The sequence below is a fragment of the Corvus cornix genome, chromosome 15 (genome assembly GCF_000738735.6).
Source record: "Corvus cornix cornix isolate S_Up_H32 chromosome 15, ASM73873v5, whole genome shotgun sequence".
Classification (NCBI taxonomy): domain Eukaryota; kingdom Metazoa; phylum Chordata; class Aves; order Passeriformes; family Corvidae; genus Corvus; species Corvus cornix.
This window is the reverse complement of record NC_046345.1, coordinates 8,126,857-8,146,858: the sequence shown is the minus strand read 5'-3', so window position 1 is coordinate 8,146,858 and position 20,002 is coordinate 8,126,857. Positions and strand designations below refer to the sequence as shown.

The window sequence follows — 20,002 nt, the reverse complement described above, 5'->3', positions numbered from 1 at the left end:
ACTTCTGTAGAGCTTTCCAAGTGAGATTCTGGTATCATTTTGCAAATATGAAAGCCTTAGCTCAGGCAGTAAGTGCTTCTCTCTCTCAGATAACAGGACATGGTACTCAACTCCACAAACCCGAGAGTGGATTTGCAGAGGGGCTGCAGATTAAAAGCAGTATATTCTGGATTAAAAGGTCTTGCTCTTGTCCTTTTGCTGAGCTTCAATCATGCAAGAAAAGGGACTCTCAAACTGGTACAGTTTAGGAACTTGCAATCTTAGGAAATCACATTGCATTGATCAAGTTTGTCCAGAGTCCTTTGCTATTGACATTTCAGAGGAGCTCTTCTTGCTGCCAACCAAAATGCAATTCCCATCTACCAGAGGTATTTCATCCTGGACTTTTACAGCTATAATGTGCCTCCTTTGTGCCCTTCTGGATTCATAAATCACAGGCTGATTCATGAGACCTTCCAACAGGCTGCAAGAAAGAGTAGCTGAAAAATGCCTGTGCTGCTTTGAAAATGTGACGGTTTGCATACAGTTTTCCCTTTTTCATACAAAAGGGTTAGGACATTAAACCTATTTTTTCTACATGCAAATTTTCTTCTATTATTTGGAACACTGAAAATACAGAGCAGCTGCTCCACTTGCACGACCATGAGTTAGAATTACTCACAACATTCAACCACTTACTTGTTATGAACAGCAGGAAAAGAGATACAACACAAATCTAAAATTCATTTTCAAATAATTAATCATTACAAAGAATGACCATGACTCAGCTTATTGCTCTGAATACTGCCTCTATGGGTGGTTATTTTGTTAGAAAATAAATAAGCTGCTGCACTGCAATAAAATTTCTCCCAGTAGTCCTGTGAAACATTAAGTTGAAGGCTGTAGGAAAATGAGTCTGGTCCTCCAAACCAGTGTCAGCCTTGCAGGACTGTGTATCTGACTGCTCTGGCAGTGCAGGTCTGACAGCTCTGCTAAGGTAAAACTCTATTCCCCACTCTTTTCCCAGGGTGGTATCTCAGCTCCCAGATGCCATAATGCTAATTTCCGCTCTGCTCCATTCCAAGGTTAACTGCTGAGTACCAGGAATTAGTTGTCCTTCACGTGCCTGCTGGGTCACATTTACTTTTATGACAGTCCAAAAGAGACTCAAAAAGGACATATTGGGGAGCTGAATAACAAACAACAAAGTAAGGGTCAGTACTGCTTACAAAGAGGACAGTTCAGCTAGAGTAGCCATGGGAGAGGATGGTCAGTGACAACCAGCTTGACATTTACCTCTGTGAACTGTTTCCAAAACACAAGCACACTTAATCCAGGTGAGCCAAGAGCACAGTTGCAGTCTGTGTACGTGTGACAAGTAACTTTATGTCATGTTGTACTAATTGTGCCCAAATCCACCCAGAAGATGAACAGTCCTGGGCTTAGTTAGCAATGGAGTGGGTGATCATCTCAGCATCTGGGGGCTGCAACCATAAACCTGACACCCTGACACATGGGATGAATGTCAGATGACAGAAACCAAATGGTGGGAAAATATTCGAACCAGTCTGTTCTACTTCCTGAAGTAATGAACAGAAATAATTAAATAAATAGAAGAAAAATGTATACAGGCTTAATGCATCTTCCATGTATAGATTTGGAAAAGTTTGTTTTTTGGGGTTTTTTTCCAAAAAAACAAATAAAAGGGCCAAATATCTTAGCTAGAAACCATCAGTTAAAGCAGAAGGTTCTGTGTGGATGAGGAAACAAAATATGCTCTTTTTGTTCTGAAGTCTTCCTACAACAGGCTCTAATAGAAACAGTTTATAATATTGACATTTAAAGGGTAACCTCTAAATAGTCCTCCCTACTGCCAATTGAAGTATCTGGGAAGAAAGCCCCGTTCTGTTCTCATATGCTTCTCTGATATTACAGAAGTCAAGTTATTTACTTCTAAAGCCCATTTAATCTTACAGACTTTTTTAGCTTTCAAAGGTGCATCTTTTTTTTTCCCCTTCTAAGAAGCAGTGAGTCAAAGAAATACTGAAATCCCTTCCAGCAGAAGAAATAAAAAAGGGGAATTTATCCTGCAAATTACAAACAGGCCACAGGCAAAAAAGGTACAAAGTACTGAATCCCAGTGCTTCACTGCAGAGCTTTCCTAAAGTGAATGCCTGCAATCACATTAATAATTCATAAACCAATGGAGCAAGATTTTTACAGCATGGGAGCCCAAGAAAGCATCAGTCCATCTGCCCTGCTCAAGCAGTGCTGCCGAGCTGAACCCTCCTCTGGCTGCCCTGCTGCCAACAGAACATCAAGGCTCAGATCTGGCCACCTTCTTACACCTTCTGGCCATCTTCTTACCTTGAGACACACAAGTGGAATTTCTGCCTCACAGTCAAGTGCCCTGGATTTTTCTGGTAGTCAGGAACAAATCCTGACAGACTACTTGCACTCTGTGAACTGTCTAAGCAGCTTCATTGAAGTATTAAATACAAAGACATGACAGTTCAAGAGCAATCTAGCAGCCCACCAGGCTCTCCATCTAGGTTTTCTTGTGATATTATCATATTCAACAAGCAATTAGGTAAGGACATATAAAATTCAACTGTCTTCAAAAAATAAAAACCATTCAGATGCAAAGAAGACATTTGCACCATTTGGACTCTACACTAATTGCAGCCAGTCTCTAAAAGTCTGCAAGACTCATGTCTATTTGAGTGCACACTGTTCATTTTATTAGAACTTTAATAGTCCTGACAGATGTTTGCGAGACATCTTGCCTGCGATATATTCATATTTAATTAAGAATGACAAGGAGGAAAACAAGATGGAAAATACTAGAGGTCATTAGACTCCCTTTTTTAAGTGAAAGAATATACATAGGAGGATTTTCATCCTATGTGCTTATTAGCATTTCACTTCCTACTGGCAAAGCCAGTGGAGCTGAGTCTTGCCTTTCAGTGCAGCAGTGATGCCAGTCCTCTGCCCCTGTTAACTCTGCTGTCTTACAGCAATTCTGCTGTTTGCACAAACAGAAACAGGAATGACACCAGCAAGTTAATTTTCATTCCACAGCAGGATCTGAACTCCACCCTGCAAGGGTGAGAGGTGTCTGAGTCAACCCATTAAATCACTCCTGTCTCCTGACACCTCTTTAATTTCTCATTTCAAAAGATGTTCCTAATTATGTCTTTTGGGATTTGAACCAAAACTTTCCTTATAAAAAAAATCAAATTGCATTTGACAGTCCAAGCATAGATGGTAACAATTCTTGTTAATGGGTTTTTGCCATCGAAGCACTGAGCCTTCAACTAGTCTCAAATCCTGCAACTGCTGATTATCACATACACTACAAGAAAAGCTGTTGAGCAACTCACACTAACATTATTTACAAAGCAAATAGAGCTAAAGTATTTAAGCAGGTGAGGAGCTGGGTATGCTGGTGACAGCCTCAAGTGGGCAGATACAAGGTGCAAGTGGAAAATGAGCAAATTTACAGCAGTGACCAGAGGTATTACATGACACATCTCCTGTGGTGGGCAATGCTCTGACACCCTTCAACTGCTCTGCCTCCTGACCATTCCTGATATGACTGTTACCAGATCTCCAACTAAGGGAGAAAGAACAGGTGGAAGAATTTTGTAACAGGGATCCCTAAAAGTTAGAAAAAGAGCAGCATGGGCTTTACAAGGCAACTAGCTGGGAGAACAGATGGTGTCTGGCCAATCACCAATTCCAAGGCAGGTCTCGAGTATTTCATTAACACTGAATTTGAAAGCAACTTTGCATGAATGTGTTTCTTCCTTTGTTTTTTGCCCTGGAAGATCAGCTGTAAAACCATTACAGTTTTCATTTATTTATTTTCTGAAAGAATAAGGAAGCAAGAACTGCAAGAATTCTGCATGGAAGAGTGCCCAAGCTTTAGACTGAGAATATACAGATGAAATTTTGAACATAGTCAACATACTCATAAAAATATATTAATGAAACCTCTGTTTTAAAGTAAACACAATGTACCACATATCATAATTTAGAGAATTTTAAATTAAAATTGTCTGGAAGTAAATCTAACAACCGAGCCCATGAAGTGAGAACAGTTTACTTGACTCAAACTTAACCTCACCTGTTCCTGTTCCAGTCGGATCACCTCCTTGGATCTGCAGAATTAAAATGAAATCGATTTTACATATGTGTCTGTGTGAAAGACATCAAATACAAACCATAAAAGCCAATTCTGCTCAATTTTCTGCCTTCTATACTGTGTCATGTTGACAAGTCAGCAACAAGGAAACCATTACTACTTATTTGGAGCTGCCTTTATCAGCTGGTTGTCATCCCCTGCATTGCTTATCCATAAGCAGAATGGCAGTTTTATAAAAGTAATAGGTCTTTTATGGGTAAATAGGGAAAATAACCAGTCTCAAATGAGTTAACCAGATCATCCTTTTTATTATGTGCTAAATCAGAACCTGCTTTTAAACTGATGATGCACTGCTTTTGGAACTGAAAAGGCTTTACGTTTTGCTACCAACCCTCCACAAGATGGGAAGGCAAGAAAAGAGGGAATATGGAATATTTTTTGTATCTGAATCTGTATTCCACTCACTATCTTCAGTAGGAAAAATCCTCATGTGAAACCAATATTTCAGTAACAAAATTAATTACGTGTATTAATCGCTGTACATGCAGGACCTACAGAAATAATATTCAATACTCTAATGCCAGTGGAGGGAGAGTGACACAACCAGTTTCAAAGTAATAGCACAGAAGGACAATTTTAGTTGTGAATTTAACTATGAACTGAGATATACAGGGCCGTCAAAAGAAAGAAAGGTTTTTGTAGGATGACAGGATGGAATGTAACATCCAGTGATGTTCTCTGTGAGATGTGCTCTGTCTTCAGGATCAGGTTGTTAATTCTTCTGAAAGGAAGTTACAGGGCAGCTACAATATCCTAAGCTGCCTGGACTGTAACTCTGTAAATAAAGATCTTTGACTACCAAAGACACATTCAGGAACACAAGGTGTTCTTTAAATCCTTCACAAGAAAGCCTGGGCACCCAGTGCTGGAGCACACTAGGAAAGGAAATAGAAATTCAGATGCTTGCTTAAGTTTCATCTGAATGGGATTTCAACAGGCCACAGAATTACTTATCCAAATTAGCATTTCCCTCTCTCTCCTTCTGTTCATTAACCACCCACCCACATCTTGGGGAAGATAACAAGAGCCAAGGCAATGACTCTTCAAGGCTTTGTCTGGAACACCAGCAAATGCAGTGCTGAATGCAGTGATGTTCTGAGTGACAACATTAGTCAGAGACAATTGTTAGTAAGACCAGTAAGGACACATGGCATAGGTTATGACAACCCTAATTCTGAAGGTATATTTAATATACATCTAGTGCAAGTTGTCATGCATGGAAAAACCTAAACCTGAGGTAAATTAAATGTATCTGATATTTTGAGTACATCACATATTGTGCATTACACAGGAGTTTTTTAACACTCACCACAAAATTCCGAATTGATCGGTGAAAAATTGTTCCATCATAATAGTTCTTCTTGCACAATTTGATAAAGTTTTCACATGTTCGGGGTGTCTGAAAGACAACAGGAAGTTTTAATTAAGCACAACTTTTAAACAATCATGACAGTGGTTACAAGAATCACTTTTCATTTGTGCCTTACAAAGAAACAAACATGGAGGACTCAAGGAGGACGGAGGCTCTGTCTACAGAAAACAGCCTGTAATATATGTTCTTTTAAGGTACACTAGAGAGACACACACTGTGTTAAATAAATTAAACTCAGATGTTCCAATTAGCACAAAGAAGTGTTGAACATTAGCTCAGGTAACGGGAGTTCCCAGCTGACATCATGATGGTGAACACAGGTAAGCTCAAAGACTTGCAAGTAACTTAGTTCCAGCAGTGCGTCACAATCCTGTTCCAAACGGGTTTCTAGCACTGAAAAATGTTGATTTACAGAGTGAGAAAAAACCTGACTTCTCTGCTCCACTATTTCAAAGTGAGCACATTGAAACTAACTGGAAGAGAAGCATTCAGTCCTCTTCACCACTTGGAAGTAACAATGGGACTGACCCAAGTCACTGGAACACAGGAAAAATAAAAAAAACCAAATCATTTTCAAAACTCTAAATAAAAAAAAAAGATGCTAAATATACTGCCAACTTCTAATTCACTTTTACAGTGCAAATTAAAGTTATTTAGTGAATTTATGAGCCATGATATTCAAACAGTACCTTCTGAAAAACTTTACTGTCCACCTAATCATCCTTCCACTGTAATTGTATGGATTTTCTTCCCTGCAATACTAAAATACCTTCAGACATACAAACACAAGTCCAGAAACAGCCTGTTTTCTATACTTGGACATGTTTTCCAGCCCCACTGTGGATTATGTGCATAAATCTATTCCAGTTTTACAAAAGAATACATCTAACTGAGTTCTTACAGGCCTTAAAAATATCCTTATTGTTGTATGTGCTGGCAAGTAAAGCCCCAGTATGAGCTGCAATGGCTGTAAGTGAAGACACACAAGACTTGTTTTTGTGAAAGGCACTGATTCACTTTGCACTGGTGTGACATCACTCTTGGTCTGGGAGCTGCTGAGAGACAGAGACTAAGCCATGCAACCTGATGTGACTTAAAAGCAAAAAATCCAAGGCCAGCCTGATTATAATAATTTAAGGATGAAATAATCTCTATGTCTTGAAAAGCCAGTCCATACAAGTATTCATGTCGAACCCGACAGAACTTCAGTTTCTGTATTTTCTCATCTGAAACACAATCATTCTCATCCCGCTTTATTTACACTGAAATGTCTCTTAATTTTCCAAACAAACTGTACCCATCATTACAAATTCTCTATATTGATTCCTTCTTAATTACTCTACTCAGATGACAGTTGTCAGCTGGGCCATAAGTGAAAAAATTAGCAAATTCTAATCTTACACCAGCCATTATTTCAGATTTCCTACAGAATTCATTACTGAGCTAAATGGTAGTGGTACCATAATGGCTTTATGGTAGAATGTCACCAAGACACGTATTTTGGTGGCATCCTGAGGGCAACTCATAAATAACTATATTCCATTAAAATTGTATCAAGCAACAGGAGGTTTTCCTACTTCTTCAATGTTTATAGTCAATGTGAATTCTTTTCCTTTGAATTCAACATATATGCTTTAAAATAATCTTTGTACTTAACCTCTCTAGTAAAATTCAACTCCTGCAGAATCACTTGTGCAGCACATGCTTCCTTTGTAAGACAATATCATAACAGCCTTGATCCTAGTGTTTTGCTATTAGTGAAAATGAAAATGTGAAAAATGTCAGTAAGGATAAAAATAAGTTAAAAAAATTTCTTTATGAATCAGAAATGGAATCAGCAGCTTTTAGCCTAAGGCACTTTATCTCATGAGAGCCAAGCACTCTTTGGAGAGAGAGACATAGTTAATAAGTTCTCGAGGGGGAATATAGCAACCTGTAATTATTTTTTTACAAAAAATGAAACCAGGCAAAAGACTGAGTCCCCTAGGAATAGACACCAAACCATTTTAAATTTGCACAAAGTTGATAACCCAATACAGATTTCCTATTTATTTTCAAAACATGATTATAAAATATACATCAAAAAACCTGGCTCTAGTAATGTATTTTTTATGCAGGACCTGTGCTGACCCTTCTCTCTAAATGGATTTCTAGCTATTATACCCTTTCCCAGAAATAAGCTTTTCAAATGCAACTTCAGAAATATTCAGTATACATGCAATAATCATTCCACTGCAAGGTTTTCTTTAAATAATTGCCACCAAATTGGTTCCCATGGTCACCTCATGCATCACAGAGATACATTTGGCAGGTAAACAGTTCCTTAGCAACATTACCACTACCTTTTACAGTGCTTTTTAGTAGACACAAATAAGAAGATTTGCATTTAATCAGTAATAAACCCCAGTTTCAGTCATGCAGTAGGTCTAGAATATCTGGCTCAGATTATCTGATTTATTCAAAGCAGTTAATGTTCTTGCCAAATCTCACACTGCCAAGCACATTTCAGGGATTTTTTAAAAGGAGCATTCTGTCCAAAGCAGGAGAAAAAGGCTTGAGGTTTATGGGGAAGGTGCAGATCCTCAGTAATGAAGTTGTGCTCTGCACTGACCATACAAACAAGGCCAGTCTTTGAAGTCTTTGTTCCAGCTACAAACACTGATGACAAATACTCATACACAAACCTGACTTTGTTACTTGGTGTAAGATCTTGTGGCAGATGTTAGACTCCCAGTCTCTGAATGCAAAGCTGTCTCCTTCTTCAGAAACTTCCTGCACACCACTTGCCTCATACCATTTCTGAAGGAGGAGGGGATGGTCAAGGCACCTGGAAATGCAGGAGGTAACGCCGGTTTCTTGTTGTCTCACCACTGACTCTGTGCTTCAGGCTCTCTGTTTAGTTCTGGCTGGTTTTGTCTTAAACTGGCCTCAACAGCAACAGCTAACTTTTCCCTCTTTATCCCTTTTACATTATGCAGAAATGACTTAAATTATTTTATTCTGCTGACTATGTCTTAGACCTATATGCAAGGAAGTTGAGGGAAAAATGCCACCGTGTTAACCTGATCTGAAACCCACCAACAGAAAACATTGCTTTAAACCTACTGCAATATCTTCTCAGAATGATGCAGTGATAGTCCTAAAAAGGAAAATTTTAAAATTGTGGAAGGTTTCTGACTAAAGAGTGTGGCAGGACAGCCCTGAGAAATCCTCCTTTTCTTAGGTCAAGTTGGGACCATGTAAGTGAATGCAGTGTCTCTATGATGTCCTTCAGCTTAAAGACACTTCTCTTTCCAAATGACAAATCGTAAGAAAAGAATCTTATTTATACCAAAAATGAGTCACCTGCTCCAACTGTGCACTCCCTATTTATTTTGTAGATGCCAGATAACTGTCTTTCAACTGCTGAAAATTCACACCCAAGACAAGCAGTAAAATTTTAATAAATGCTTTGAGACAGGAATCCAGAAGAGTACTTATCCCAGAAGATGCCACAAATGCTTTGCTTGGCTCACAGATATATATATTTAATGGGGCCACAGCCCAATGGTTTTCTAAGTAGGTTTAAGTCTCCATTTAGCTAACACACTTAGTAGGTAACTCTGCATGGAAACACCAGCACTCTACCAGTTACTGTGCCCAGACAAATTTCAGAGTTAAAGAGATTGCTACAAAGAATGACCCTGCAAAAATAGCAGTGACAGAAGACTGTGAAATCACAATACTGGGTGAACATTGAAGAAAGGAATATACAATTTAGAAAACCAAAGCAAAACAGAAAAAAACCCCTAACTGCTTACTACAAACTTCTAGGATAAATGCAGCTTTTATCCGAGCCAATTTCAGTTTCCATTTTGCCAGCAAGGGTGGCTCCAAGCCAGGTAAAATTCATCTCTCCTGCTTTATCCCGAGACCTGTAGGGTGGGACCAACCAGTCTGCAGCTGTCCTTTCTCATTAGTTACAATGGGTCGTTACATTTGTAAAAGTTACCTTAACTCAGAATCTGTACTGGGCAGCGAAGAACCAGACAGGAGGAGATGAAAAACCTGCAGCACTCCTGTTGCCAAGGTGCAGGAGATGGGAAAAGAGGGGAGAGCTCCTGAGTTGTTGCCATGACTGCGAGGAAAAAGGCTTTACTATGTGAAGAGCTAATCATTTCAAAATGCTCCATCCCTTGAGGATGTGCATGAACCTTGAAGGGAAATTTCACACTAAGCATTCAGAAGCTGTCATTCGCACATCTGTATAATTTTCTTGTGCTAATTCCACTTCCCTTTTATTTCTTTTTTTCTCTCTAAATTGGATGAACTGTAGTAGTGGGACTAAACTACAGAGCCTTGCTATATGCTCATTAACCCTATGTTTCAAAGCAGGAAATAATGAAAAGCTCATTCCTCTCAAATTAAAATTGCATTCTACAGCCTTTATCTTATCACACAAATGCCAGAATCCTGCTACTAAGAGGCATGAACAAGTGATGGAAATTTCTAAAGCTTCAAACAAAGCCTTCCATTTTCTTAACACAGATCTCCTTTAAAATGCAAGGTGGATTTTGTTTTGCTTTAATCCATTTACGTACTTTCACATAGAGCATTTTCAATCTTGTAATTGTTCATTCAGCGTGAGCCCATGAAGAGGTGATTTGGTAAGGTTTAAACTCAGTTTCCCCCTACCTTTCAATCTGTAGTACTCAGCCCACCCATCACACAGACGAGAACTCAGCAATAAAAGCTTGGCTTTATTTGGGGCTTAGTCAGAGCTAACTGTAATGGTACTATTTCAGGAATCACCATCTATCAGGTGCAAGTGTCTGTCCCCTCCTCCAAGCCATGGAAAGAAACTGGACATATAAATGTTTCAGTTTCCAACACTGTTCTGCAAGGCCAGTTAAACTACCCCATTTCACTTTGCACCAATGAACTATGAGCACATTCCATTTGTTTCACAGCAAGAGGGACAAGAAAACCCAAAACTCCACAAAGCCCACTGCAAGAGCATAGGAAGAATTTCACTGTGGGAAGCCCATGACATTTCCTAGAGAAGAAACGTTTACTCCAGACCTAAACACCACTCCCTGCCAGCTCCACTTTCCTGCTAACAGCTCCCCAGGGTGTGAGAGGGTCTGAGCCAGTGACAGGTGATGGTGGCAAGTAACAGCTGCCTATGGTGGTTCAGTTCAAGAAAGCCACAGTTCATCTAAGGCACACAATTCTCAGTCTGGTTATACCACGAGCAAACGCATTCGGGCAATTTGTGATCTGTGATCAGAAGAGCACAGTTCCAGAGAATGAGCACTGGGAAACATGAAAGCATTGGGGCACTGTGGGGTAAAACACTCAGCCAGACTCCTACTGATAATAAAAAAGAATCAGAACAAGCTAACTATGCCTTGGGTAATAGATTGTTGACTTGATAGTAAATATTTGCCTATTTTGCTACCTCAAAGCCTCCAAGTTCACTTAGAACAAAGAGCAGAATTAATGCATTCTCATTACGCAGAAACTCACTGTAATTTAATCAGCTATTTAGCAAAGACTTCAGCAGATAGCTAAATTTCACTTTTAAAAGGCATCTAATTCCACAATACTGACGTTCATGATGCTACTGAAAACTTTTTTGAAGTCTAAGCAAGATGCTCAGCTTAGACAAGATGCCAGTAAAAAGATGACACACTTCAGTTTTACTTCTCACATTTTTGCAAACACAGGGACAATCAATCAGTTTAGCTGAGCACAACTCAAATTAAACAAGGCATCTAGTTCACTCATCTAATTTGTCAATGTTAACTACTAGTTCTCCAGAGGCAGAGTCAGCCACAGTTACTACTTTTCCTCTAGCTTGTATTTACATTTACTGCAGTGGTAGAAAAGAAAACAATCCTCTCCCCACGCCACTGACCCATCCAAATTTGTCGTCACCCAAGGGTTAAGGAGCTTGTCAGAGGGCACAGTGCAGGGCTGGGTGCTGATAAGGATGGACTGGTAAGCAGGACAGCACAAGTAGGTACAGTCTAAATGAGGATGCACTCAAGCAACCTCCAGCAGCTTAAAACTTGGAGTAATGCAGGTCCCATGGCAGCTCCCTGGCACTTCATCAATCTGCAACTGCCTGCACATAAATTCCACCTTTTCAGAAGATGTAACTTGTAACAACTTCCACAGTAGACAGAGAAGCTGTCAACCTCCCAAGGTCACCACACTCTCATCAGAGCAGCCAAGGTACAAACAAGAAACACGTCAGAGAAAGATGAAGAGCAGCAGCTGTGTAACTCCAAACCATCCACCTCATGCTCGGGGTTTGGGATCACTAAGTGGCAGACACAGCTGGTATGGGATGTCTGCACCTCATGTCTGCACCTCATGTCTGCAAATGTCAAAAATCAAGGGGCATGATCCAATAACAATCAATTCCCTTCCCAGAACCAGCTCGCCAGGGCAGCTGGGGAGGCAGAAAGGGTCCAAATGTGCAAAATGCCTTTCCACCAATTACTCAGTGCCAAAGGCTGCCAGGAAAAGACACAGACAGCCTGGGGCAGCAGGGACAGGTTCATGGGGAGGTGGCTCAGCATGTAAAGCCACGGGAATAAGGAGGAAGGTGGGACATTCAAAAGGATGATGTTTGTCTTCCCAAGTAAACATTATGGTGATGGAGCCCAGCTTTCCTGGGGATGGCTGAACACCAGCCTGCCCTTGGGAAATGATGAATTAATTCCTTATTTTGCTCTGCTTGTGTGTGCAGCTTTTGCTTTACTTGTTAAACTGCCATTACCTCAGCCCACAAGTTTTCCCCTTTTCTGATCCTCTCCCCCATCCCACTGGTTGGGGAGTGAGTGGCTGTGTGAGGCTTAGTTGCTGACTGGAGTTAAACCAGGATAGAGTGTTATGCCCCCAAAGTTAAAACTATTAAAGTATCAGCTTCCAATCACTTAGAACAACCTAGAAGTTGACCTGTTCATCAAGATGGCTGCATAGAGCCATCCTACTCTCAGCCCCAAAGAGCAATAGATCTGCCTGCTATTGTACCACTTTGACGAAAAAGCACACCAAGAAGTAACAACATCCTCTCTAACAATTTTTATCCAGCTCTTCTTCTACTGGAAGATCACAGCTTTGTTCTTAGCTTCTGCTGACAAGAACTCTCAAAGTTGAGAGTTGCAGCTCTTCCTATAATTGCCTATTTTGATGAAAAAATATTAAAAAAGCCATTACAACCATGCCAAGACCACTGTATTTCATCCCTCTGATCCTATTATCGAGTGAACAGATACTGGTGAAACATCAGCCAGTTATTTCCCAGACAGTGCCATTATCATGTTGACAGAAAGCAAGTAGAATGGAGGTTTAAATCAGAAAGAAAATGAGAGATTTGGGAAGACTGGAGAACCTCATCATGCCAGGAGGTCAAAGGATTTTTTCAGCAACTCACTTCTTTGGCACTGGAAATGGATAAGAAGTTTACAGGATTCTGATCTTCAGAACAGTCCCTCACACAAAAGGAGAGATGATTTCAAAGAACAGGGGCTGGATTACACATTTAGAGATCACAGGCATATTTAACAGGTCAGAAGGCCTAAAAAGATTAAAACATCAATGTTTGTAGAGTAACAGCTTCTTTGGAAAGCTATGCCAAGACATCTTTATTAAGCAGAGTTTGCCAGGCCCTAAAACATCAAAAAGCATTTGTGGAGTGTCAGATGGAGCTTTGAAATCCGTCTCACATTCTTCTTTGTTTTGCCATCTTGCCCTTAAACCTTAAAGTATTAAACCTGAGGGAGACAAGTGAATTTATAAAACCTGCCATGGCAGCTACAGATAAGTATTTGATTACAGCTCTTGGCATGTGCTGAATCACCAGATCATCACCCCAGTGACCACTTGTATGCAGAGGACCCACGCAGTAGAGAAGTGAGATAGAATATCAAACCACGTGTTCATCATTTTGACAGGATCTTTGGGAGCATTATATTTACATATTTATTCATATGTAGATATATATTTTTAAAAATGGCTGCTCCACCACCTACAAGGTATAACTCCATCACTATAGTGACTAATACAGTAGAATACACATGGATAATACGCAGCTGTTCCCAGCAACACCCTGATTAAAGCAGCTAAAAGAACTTGAGGAGACTACAAAAATCACAGTAAATAAAATACAAGAAATTATATTAATTGCCTTTCATCAGTTATTTCTTCAGAATTTACGTGTTTGACATGCATAAGACTAAAACTGAAAGAATAACACTTGTTGGATGTTGTTACATCTTCTGTAGTTCCCAGAATTACTTCTGGCAAGTAGAATTTTTGTAAATTTTTATCCAATTAGTATACACAACAAATGTTGCTTATGCACAGCTGATCTCAGCTTCCTGGAAAACATCCCTACCAATGGCCATCTGATTAGTTCCCATTAGGAGGAACATACTGTATCTGAATAGGAGGATTGGAAGAAAAACAAATGACCAAAAAAAAGCAGTAGGCACATTGCAATGATCCCAAGAGAGAAGGGTACTGTACCTTTGCTCATCTGAGGCACAAATTCAAAAGGGTGGGAAAAAATCCAGCTTATCTTCCAAAGTCTTTTTATTGCCTTTTTTCAGGTCAATGATTTAAACCACACATCATCCTTCTGGAACCTAAGTGAAGTTTCTGGTGCTCTGAACAAGTGATTTCAAACACTGAAAATATCTGGATTCTAGTCCTATTTCATGCTCTTTCTGAATCCTGTCACAAAGTAACTGATGACTTCAATCACACTGCAACACTGATTTCCTGCCCTAGATCAATACAAAACATTTCTTGATTAGGTTTTTGGTGCTAGGATGAACTTCATCACTATCAATCTTATTGACTGGCACCTTAAAGTACTAGTATATGAAGAACACTGTATTTATTTTTAAACAAAGGTTTCCACATGCACATATAGACTGAGCTACAGACAATTTATACTGCCAAACAGCTCATAAAAAATGGGAAAGAAAGGAGACAACAGAGCTGTGAAGGGACAGGGAATGAGCACCCAAGGAGAATATTGAAGGCAACAGATACTGGGCAGATTTCAGAAGCAGTGCAGAGTGTTGACAGCACAACTGCAAAAATATTTTGCTTAAACACAGACAAGAGGCATGAAAATCCAACTGAAAATTCAGTACACACACCATTTAAGATAGCGAGTATGTCACTTGCTGCTCTCTATTTCAGTGAAGAGACTTCACCTCAAAGCATGTATTGAAACCTAAACGTAAGACTATTTTGAAATGTAATTTAAATGTTGCAAGTCCTACCTCTGGACACAGGTATTTATCTGTCATATTTATACAGCAACATCATCCTCAAGCTTCCTTAAGCATTTCACAATCATATACTTCCAGTACTGGGAAAATATGATCACTGCCAGGGTGGCTTCCATAACAACCAGAGCACAGGATATCCCTGAGCAATTAAAAAAAACCCCTGTGCACTTTGAGTGAGCATTATGGTACAGTCCTGTTCCCCCTGACGGCATTCAAGGACCTTACCCACATTCTACGCTTTGACAGGAAAACCAAATTCTGTACATAAACCAGTTCCAATTAGCTCCTACGACTGGTCCAGCCTGTGCACTGGATAAGGCAGAAAAGTTGATAAAAACTTGGCATATGATTAATTAAGACTATTGCCATGCATATTCACAAGCAGGGTGAACTGGAAGTGTTTAACAATGTTTAAATTTTGGCACTTCCCCAATTTCTTTGTTTTTCAGTCTCATTGTAGCTGATCTGTGTATATGTTTGTGACCTCTGCATGTGCTATATGTTTGTAAGATGTTTGCTCTGTCTGCACTGAGCTAACCTCAGTGTGATTCAGGAAAACCAAAGTTAGAAAGCACAAACTCCTTATTTAGTAAAGGGAGAAAAACAAGTGCCTCCCAGAAAGAACTGATTTCAAAGACCTAGGATGATGACCGAAGGTGGATCTTGTGAACACCTCCCTAAAGCAGCAAGTTTTTCCTATTTATTCTAAATATATATCTTTTTCCCCTCTGCAGTGCCAAAGGTCTGCTTAATTCACACAGATTTAATTGACACAAAGGAACAGATGGCTGGAGGCCAGTGTTTGAGAATGTCTGGTTGTGTAAAACAGCATGCACTTCCAGTGTGTACATGAAGAAGCTTTGTGTGTGAAAGGTAGATAAATAGGAATTCATCTGGAAAAAAAGGAAACACAATGGATATCATACAGGAAGTTTATAATGAGCAATTGAGGCTGGGTCCTGAGGACTGAGCGACACTGGTCACACATGTGGCCAAAAAGCCCACGCTGGTAAGAATAGCTGCAGTCAGCCTGCTTTAGCCAGGAGCCAGTTTGAGAACATATGGCAAAACAAATGATTCAATGCAATCTGCTCGTTCTGCCGCTTCCCCTAAATATTGCTGTACTAACATCCTCTGCTTTTTGCCTTATTACAGTGTTACTATTTAAGAGCACGGAAAACACCTGTAGGGATGACAGAGACCTACAGAATTACTAATGTGATATGCTGCTGTGGAGATTCTCTTGCTGTTTGCATAGATCAGCTTGAGATGTTTACACTTATCTTGCTTCTTACTCATGTGAGAGAAGGGAACAGAAGGAAAAGCCAGAAGGCTTATGCAGTTTGCTCCTTTTTCTTTCTTGCACACAACAATGAATGCATTCTCCCAGTACATCTGGATTTCACACCAGGCACCCCAGCTCCTACCCAGCATCACTGCCCTTAAACTTTGTGAGGCTCACAAGAAACAGAAGTTTTACCATTTAAACCCCTATTCACATCCTTCAACTTTTTAAAATATCAACTTTCAGGCCTATAATATCCTGAGACAAAAATCTCAGTAAACAATCGAAGGTTTGAAAACGTTTTTCCTTTTATAGAAGTGGCTGTACAAATAAATAAGCAAACACACTACCCAAGCAGTGACGTCTGAGACATCACTGTCACCACAACTCATTCATCTATCAGAAGTCTTGCCATGTTTATTATTTTAAGAGCCACTGAGTTCCCCCAGAATCAGACTGTATATACTATAAAAAACTCCAGTCTGTTGTTTTTTAAAATGAACTTCTCTTAATGGCAAAGGGAAGGTGTTTGAAAACTTGAACTTTTAAGAACTGGGACAAGAGGAAGTAAAAACATATTCTAAGGTTTTCATTTAGGTTTGTTCTATAAAGCTCAGGCTTTAGAAGTAAATTTAAATATTTCTGAGGATCTTAACTACATGGATGCAGACTGACAGACTGCTCTTGGTTTCAGTGAGGTTCTGTCAATAAGCTGCTGTGTAACCTTGGATTATTCCCTCCTCACTGTCTCACTGTGCTCTGCCTTCTCTTTTCTCTCTTCCTTCCTTGTCATTGTTTGGGTCATTAATCCTGACCCTTTGAAGCTCTAAACATGTACTTTGGCATATTGTAGGTAGTCCACTAAAATGATGGGACTACTTACAGAGAACACTTACACATATAGTGTAAATATATATAGTTAATTCATTTATATATATATATATGTATAAATAAATTTTTATATATAGTATTATAAATAAAATTAAATAGAGGTTTAACAACATAGTTTTGTGTATGTATGAAAATACACCAAAAGAACTAGAAGCTAGTTATCTATCTGTATCTACTGCAACTACACATTATTCCTTTCTTTGGACATTTCCACTGTCAGCTCCAATTCTGGTGGTTATCTACAGAGATTCATAGTATGGGGCACGGTACCATATCACAGTGCAGCTCCAAGTTTAGGTCTCCTTTATTAGTGTGAAGTCGCACATATCCCTTCTTCTTCACATACTGATATCTCACAACATCTTCTTCAATAGCAGCTATATCAAAGCAAAAGACAGTAATTAGCTCTCTGTAAGCTTATTCATTGATCTTTAGAAATCATCAGTAAACAACTCATAGATTCTACTGTCTGACCCCTTCTCCTGGGGTACTGGGTCTTGAGGGATCCTACTCTGCAATTCATCTACGATATCCTCGCATTAATCTCTGTGCAAAACACTTGCCATTATAGTAAACCACCAACTCTTTGAGAACCAACCAAATAATCTATATTTTAAATCCCAGAAGCATTCAGTATTACAAACTATAATTTTCAAGCAACATCTATCAACCACAAACTTTGAAATCAAATTGCTTCTTGTGCTGGAAGCCAAGCAGGTAATCATCAGTCAACCACAAACTGCTGACATACAGAGACCTACCCAGTTCTGAAAACAACTGAAGCTGTTACTGGAGACATTACTGGTAAGTCAAACCAAAGGATCAATCGATGGTGTTTCCATTCCCATTTTGTCAAAATGTCCAGTTAGACAGATATTTTCTATACTCAGTCACCTGCAGATCACTGTAACTTAAGTAAACTTAAGTAAAGGAACTGAATTTGGTAAACGCAGTTTTAGCAATGCGTTCAATCTTTGATTAAGTATGTGACATCTAAATTTTAGTGCCCAATTTTGTCAACTGGAAATACTAATGACTCAGTTATTTAACCAATATCCAAACTAAGCAAATCTTACACATTTGTGATTAGGCTGGAGAATAAAAGGAAAACTTTATTGCATTAAAATGCATTTTTGTGTAACCTTGAAAAGCAGTAAACTAAAAGTTACCACCACAAAATTTGCTGTTGTTCTAACCAATAGCAGGGTAGGCCAAAAAGGTGGGCAAGATTTTGTATGGTATTTGAGGAGAGATATTTCATTCCTAACTTAGAAAAGGGGATATGTCACTTTGTCATCCCTGGGCATAGAAATATCTCATTAATTTCCGTTCAAAAGAAGTACCTGTCATTCAAAGCCAAAGCTAGATCATAATTGCTCCATTATTTTCAGAATAAGCTCACTGGAAAGTAAGGATATATCTGGTCTGGGAACACATTTCCATGGCATCAGTACTGACCAATTACCAATGCATTCCTTCAGTCCTCATAAATGTATGGGTGCTAAGGAGCACACTTTAAAACTGGGAAGTAAATAAACAGCTGGTAGGTAGGTAGTTCTGGTACCTGCTTCATGGGTAGTTTCAGGCACCATTGCAGTGGAGGTGAAGGAAGCACTTACAGCTCCAGTGGAATAGTGAGCCTGTTTGCAGAGGAAAAAGCAAGAGAAAAAGACATTAGATCTCAGAATTTGTCTACCAAAGATACTATACAAGCATTAGAAACAATGTCATCCTTCTGAAGGCAGACTTTCTGCTCTAGCTCCTACTGAAAGAAACAAATACCCAGCACAGTGATAATTCTCCATCTGTTGCCTAGATTTGCTCTGATGAAACTGTAGTAAAGGCTGCTCATGCACTGAGCCAAAGGGGCTTAGTGCTTCCACTACAGTTTAATATATCACTATGCAAAGATTCTACTATCAGAATTTATTTGTGTGTCCATGGGTGGAGATAGGCAAGGAGTACTTCTGCCAAGACATCTGTAGAAGCCTCCAGTGCTGCTGAGTGAGTGGAAGGAAAATCCAGTGAACCACAGAGATGCTGTGGGGGAGAGCAAACCAGCCCCCTCCCACAGCCGGCCCTACTGCATGTAAAGGCACCGTCCCCTGGTTCCCAAGGTCTATTTTGAGCTCTGTAATTCTGCAGATGGGAGATGTTAATGTCACACATGGATTTTGGAGTAAATTACAAAGAGCTAATAAACCCAGAGACAAGTTTAGCAGTTCCAGGGAAATGCCTGTAAGGAGTCCAGGCCAGGTCAATGCTCATTCCATAAGGTTTCCCTGCATCCTAAGCAAGTTTACAGCTATGCCCATCCACATCATAAGCTGACAATCCCAATTCCCCAACATGTGTAGAGCACAGCCTTGCCTCTGCCCTCTTTTTTCTCCTCCTTACTCATTTTTTTTTATTGTAACACTACAATGTCTCAAAAAAGGGGGCATTTGTGATCCTACCCCTTGGTCACATACATTCCCTAATCTGTCCCTAAGCCCTCTCATTAAAAGCTGTATGGTGCACTGCTATTAGTTTTCATGTAAGGGTAAACAAAGCCAGTAGGCACACACATTCCAGAATTATTAAAGGACAGAAGAATACTCTCTCTTGCCCGTTTCAAACAGCCTTTGATGTAGGAAATCTAGATGCAGATGAATTGTTTCTCTTGACAACCATGAGCATGCACCTGGAAGAACATCCTTTAAAATATTCCACTAAACCCCTGCATTCCAGTGGAAAAAAAATGGAGGAGCAGCTGTGGATGATTTATGTATTTGCCCACACTAGAAATTATTCACTTGCACTACCCTTACAGTGTGCTCTCTCTGCCAATAAATGCAGGAAGCAATGATAAACAAACTCAGAGTGAGAGATTACAACCTGGGAAAAAGGTTCTGCCAACACATGCATAACCACATCATAAGGATTCTTCCTTCTTACTGTGCTCCACTTCTCAAATGTTTAGGTTGATTTGA

General features: G+C 39.6%; 1 protein-coding gene across 1 annotated transcript in view; it reads right to left on the bottom strand.

Annotated features, from left to right (window-relative positions):
• The window catches only part of PPIL2 (peptidylprolyl isomerase like 2), a 67,743-nt gene that overhangs the window by 20,195 nt on the left and 27,546 nt on the right, over positions 1 to 20,002 (bottom strand). The window contains exons 11-14 of the mRNA XM_039561081.1: positions 18,595 to 18,670; positions 17,301 to 17,407; positions 5,496 to 5,585; positions 4,109 to 4,142 (exon numbers count right to left, since the gene is read on the bottom strand). Coding sequence (XP_039417015.1) covers positions 4,109 to 4,142; positions 5,496 to 5,585; positions 17,301 to 17,407; positions 18,595 to 18,670 — 307 coding nt within the window. The remainder of the gene's footprint in view (positions 1 to 4,108; positions 4,143 to 5,495; positions 5,586 to 17,300; positions 17,408 to 18,594; positions 18,671 to 20,002) is intronic.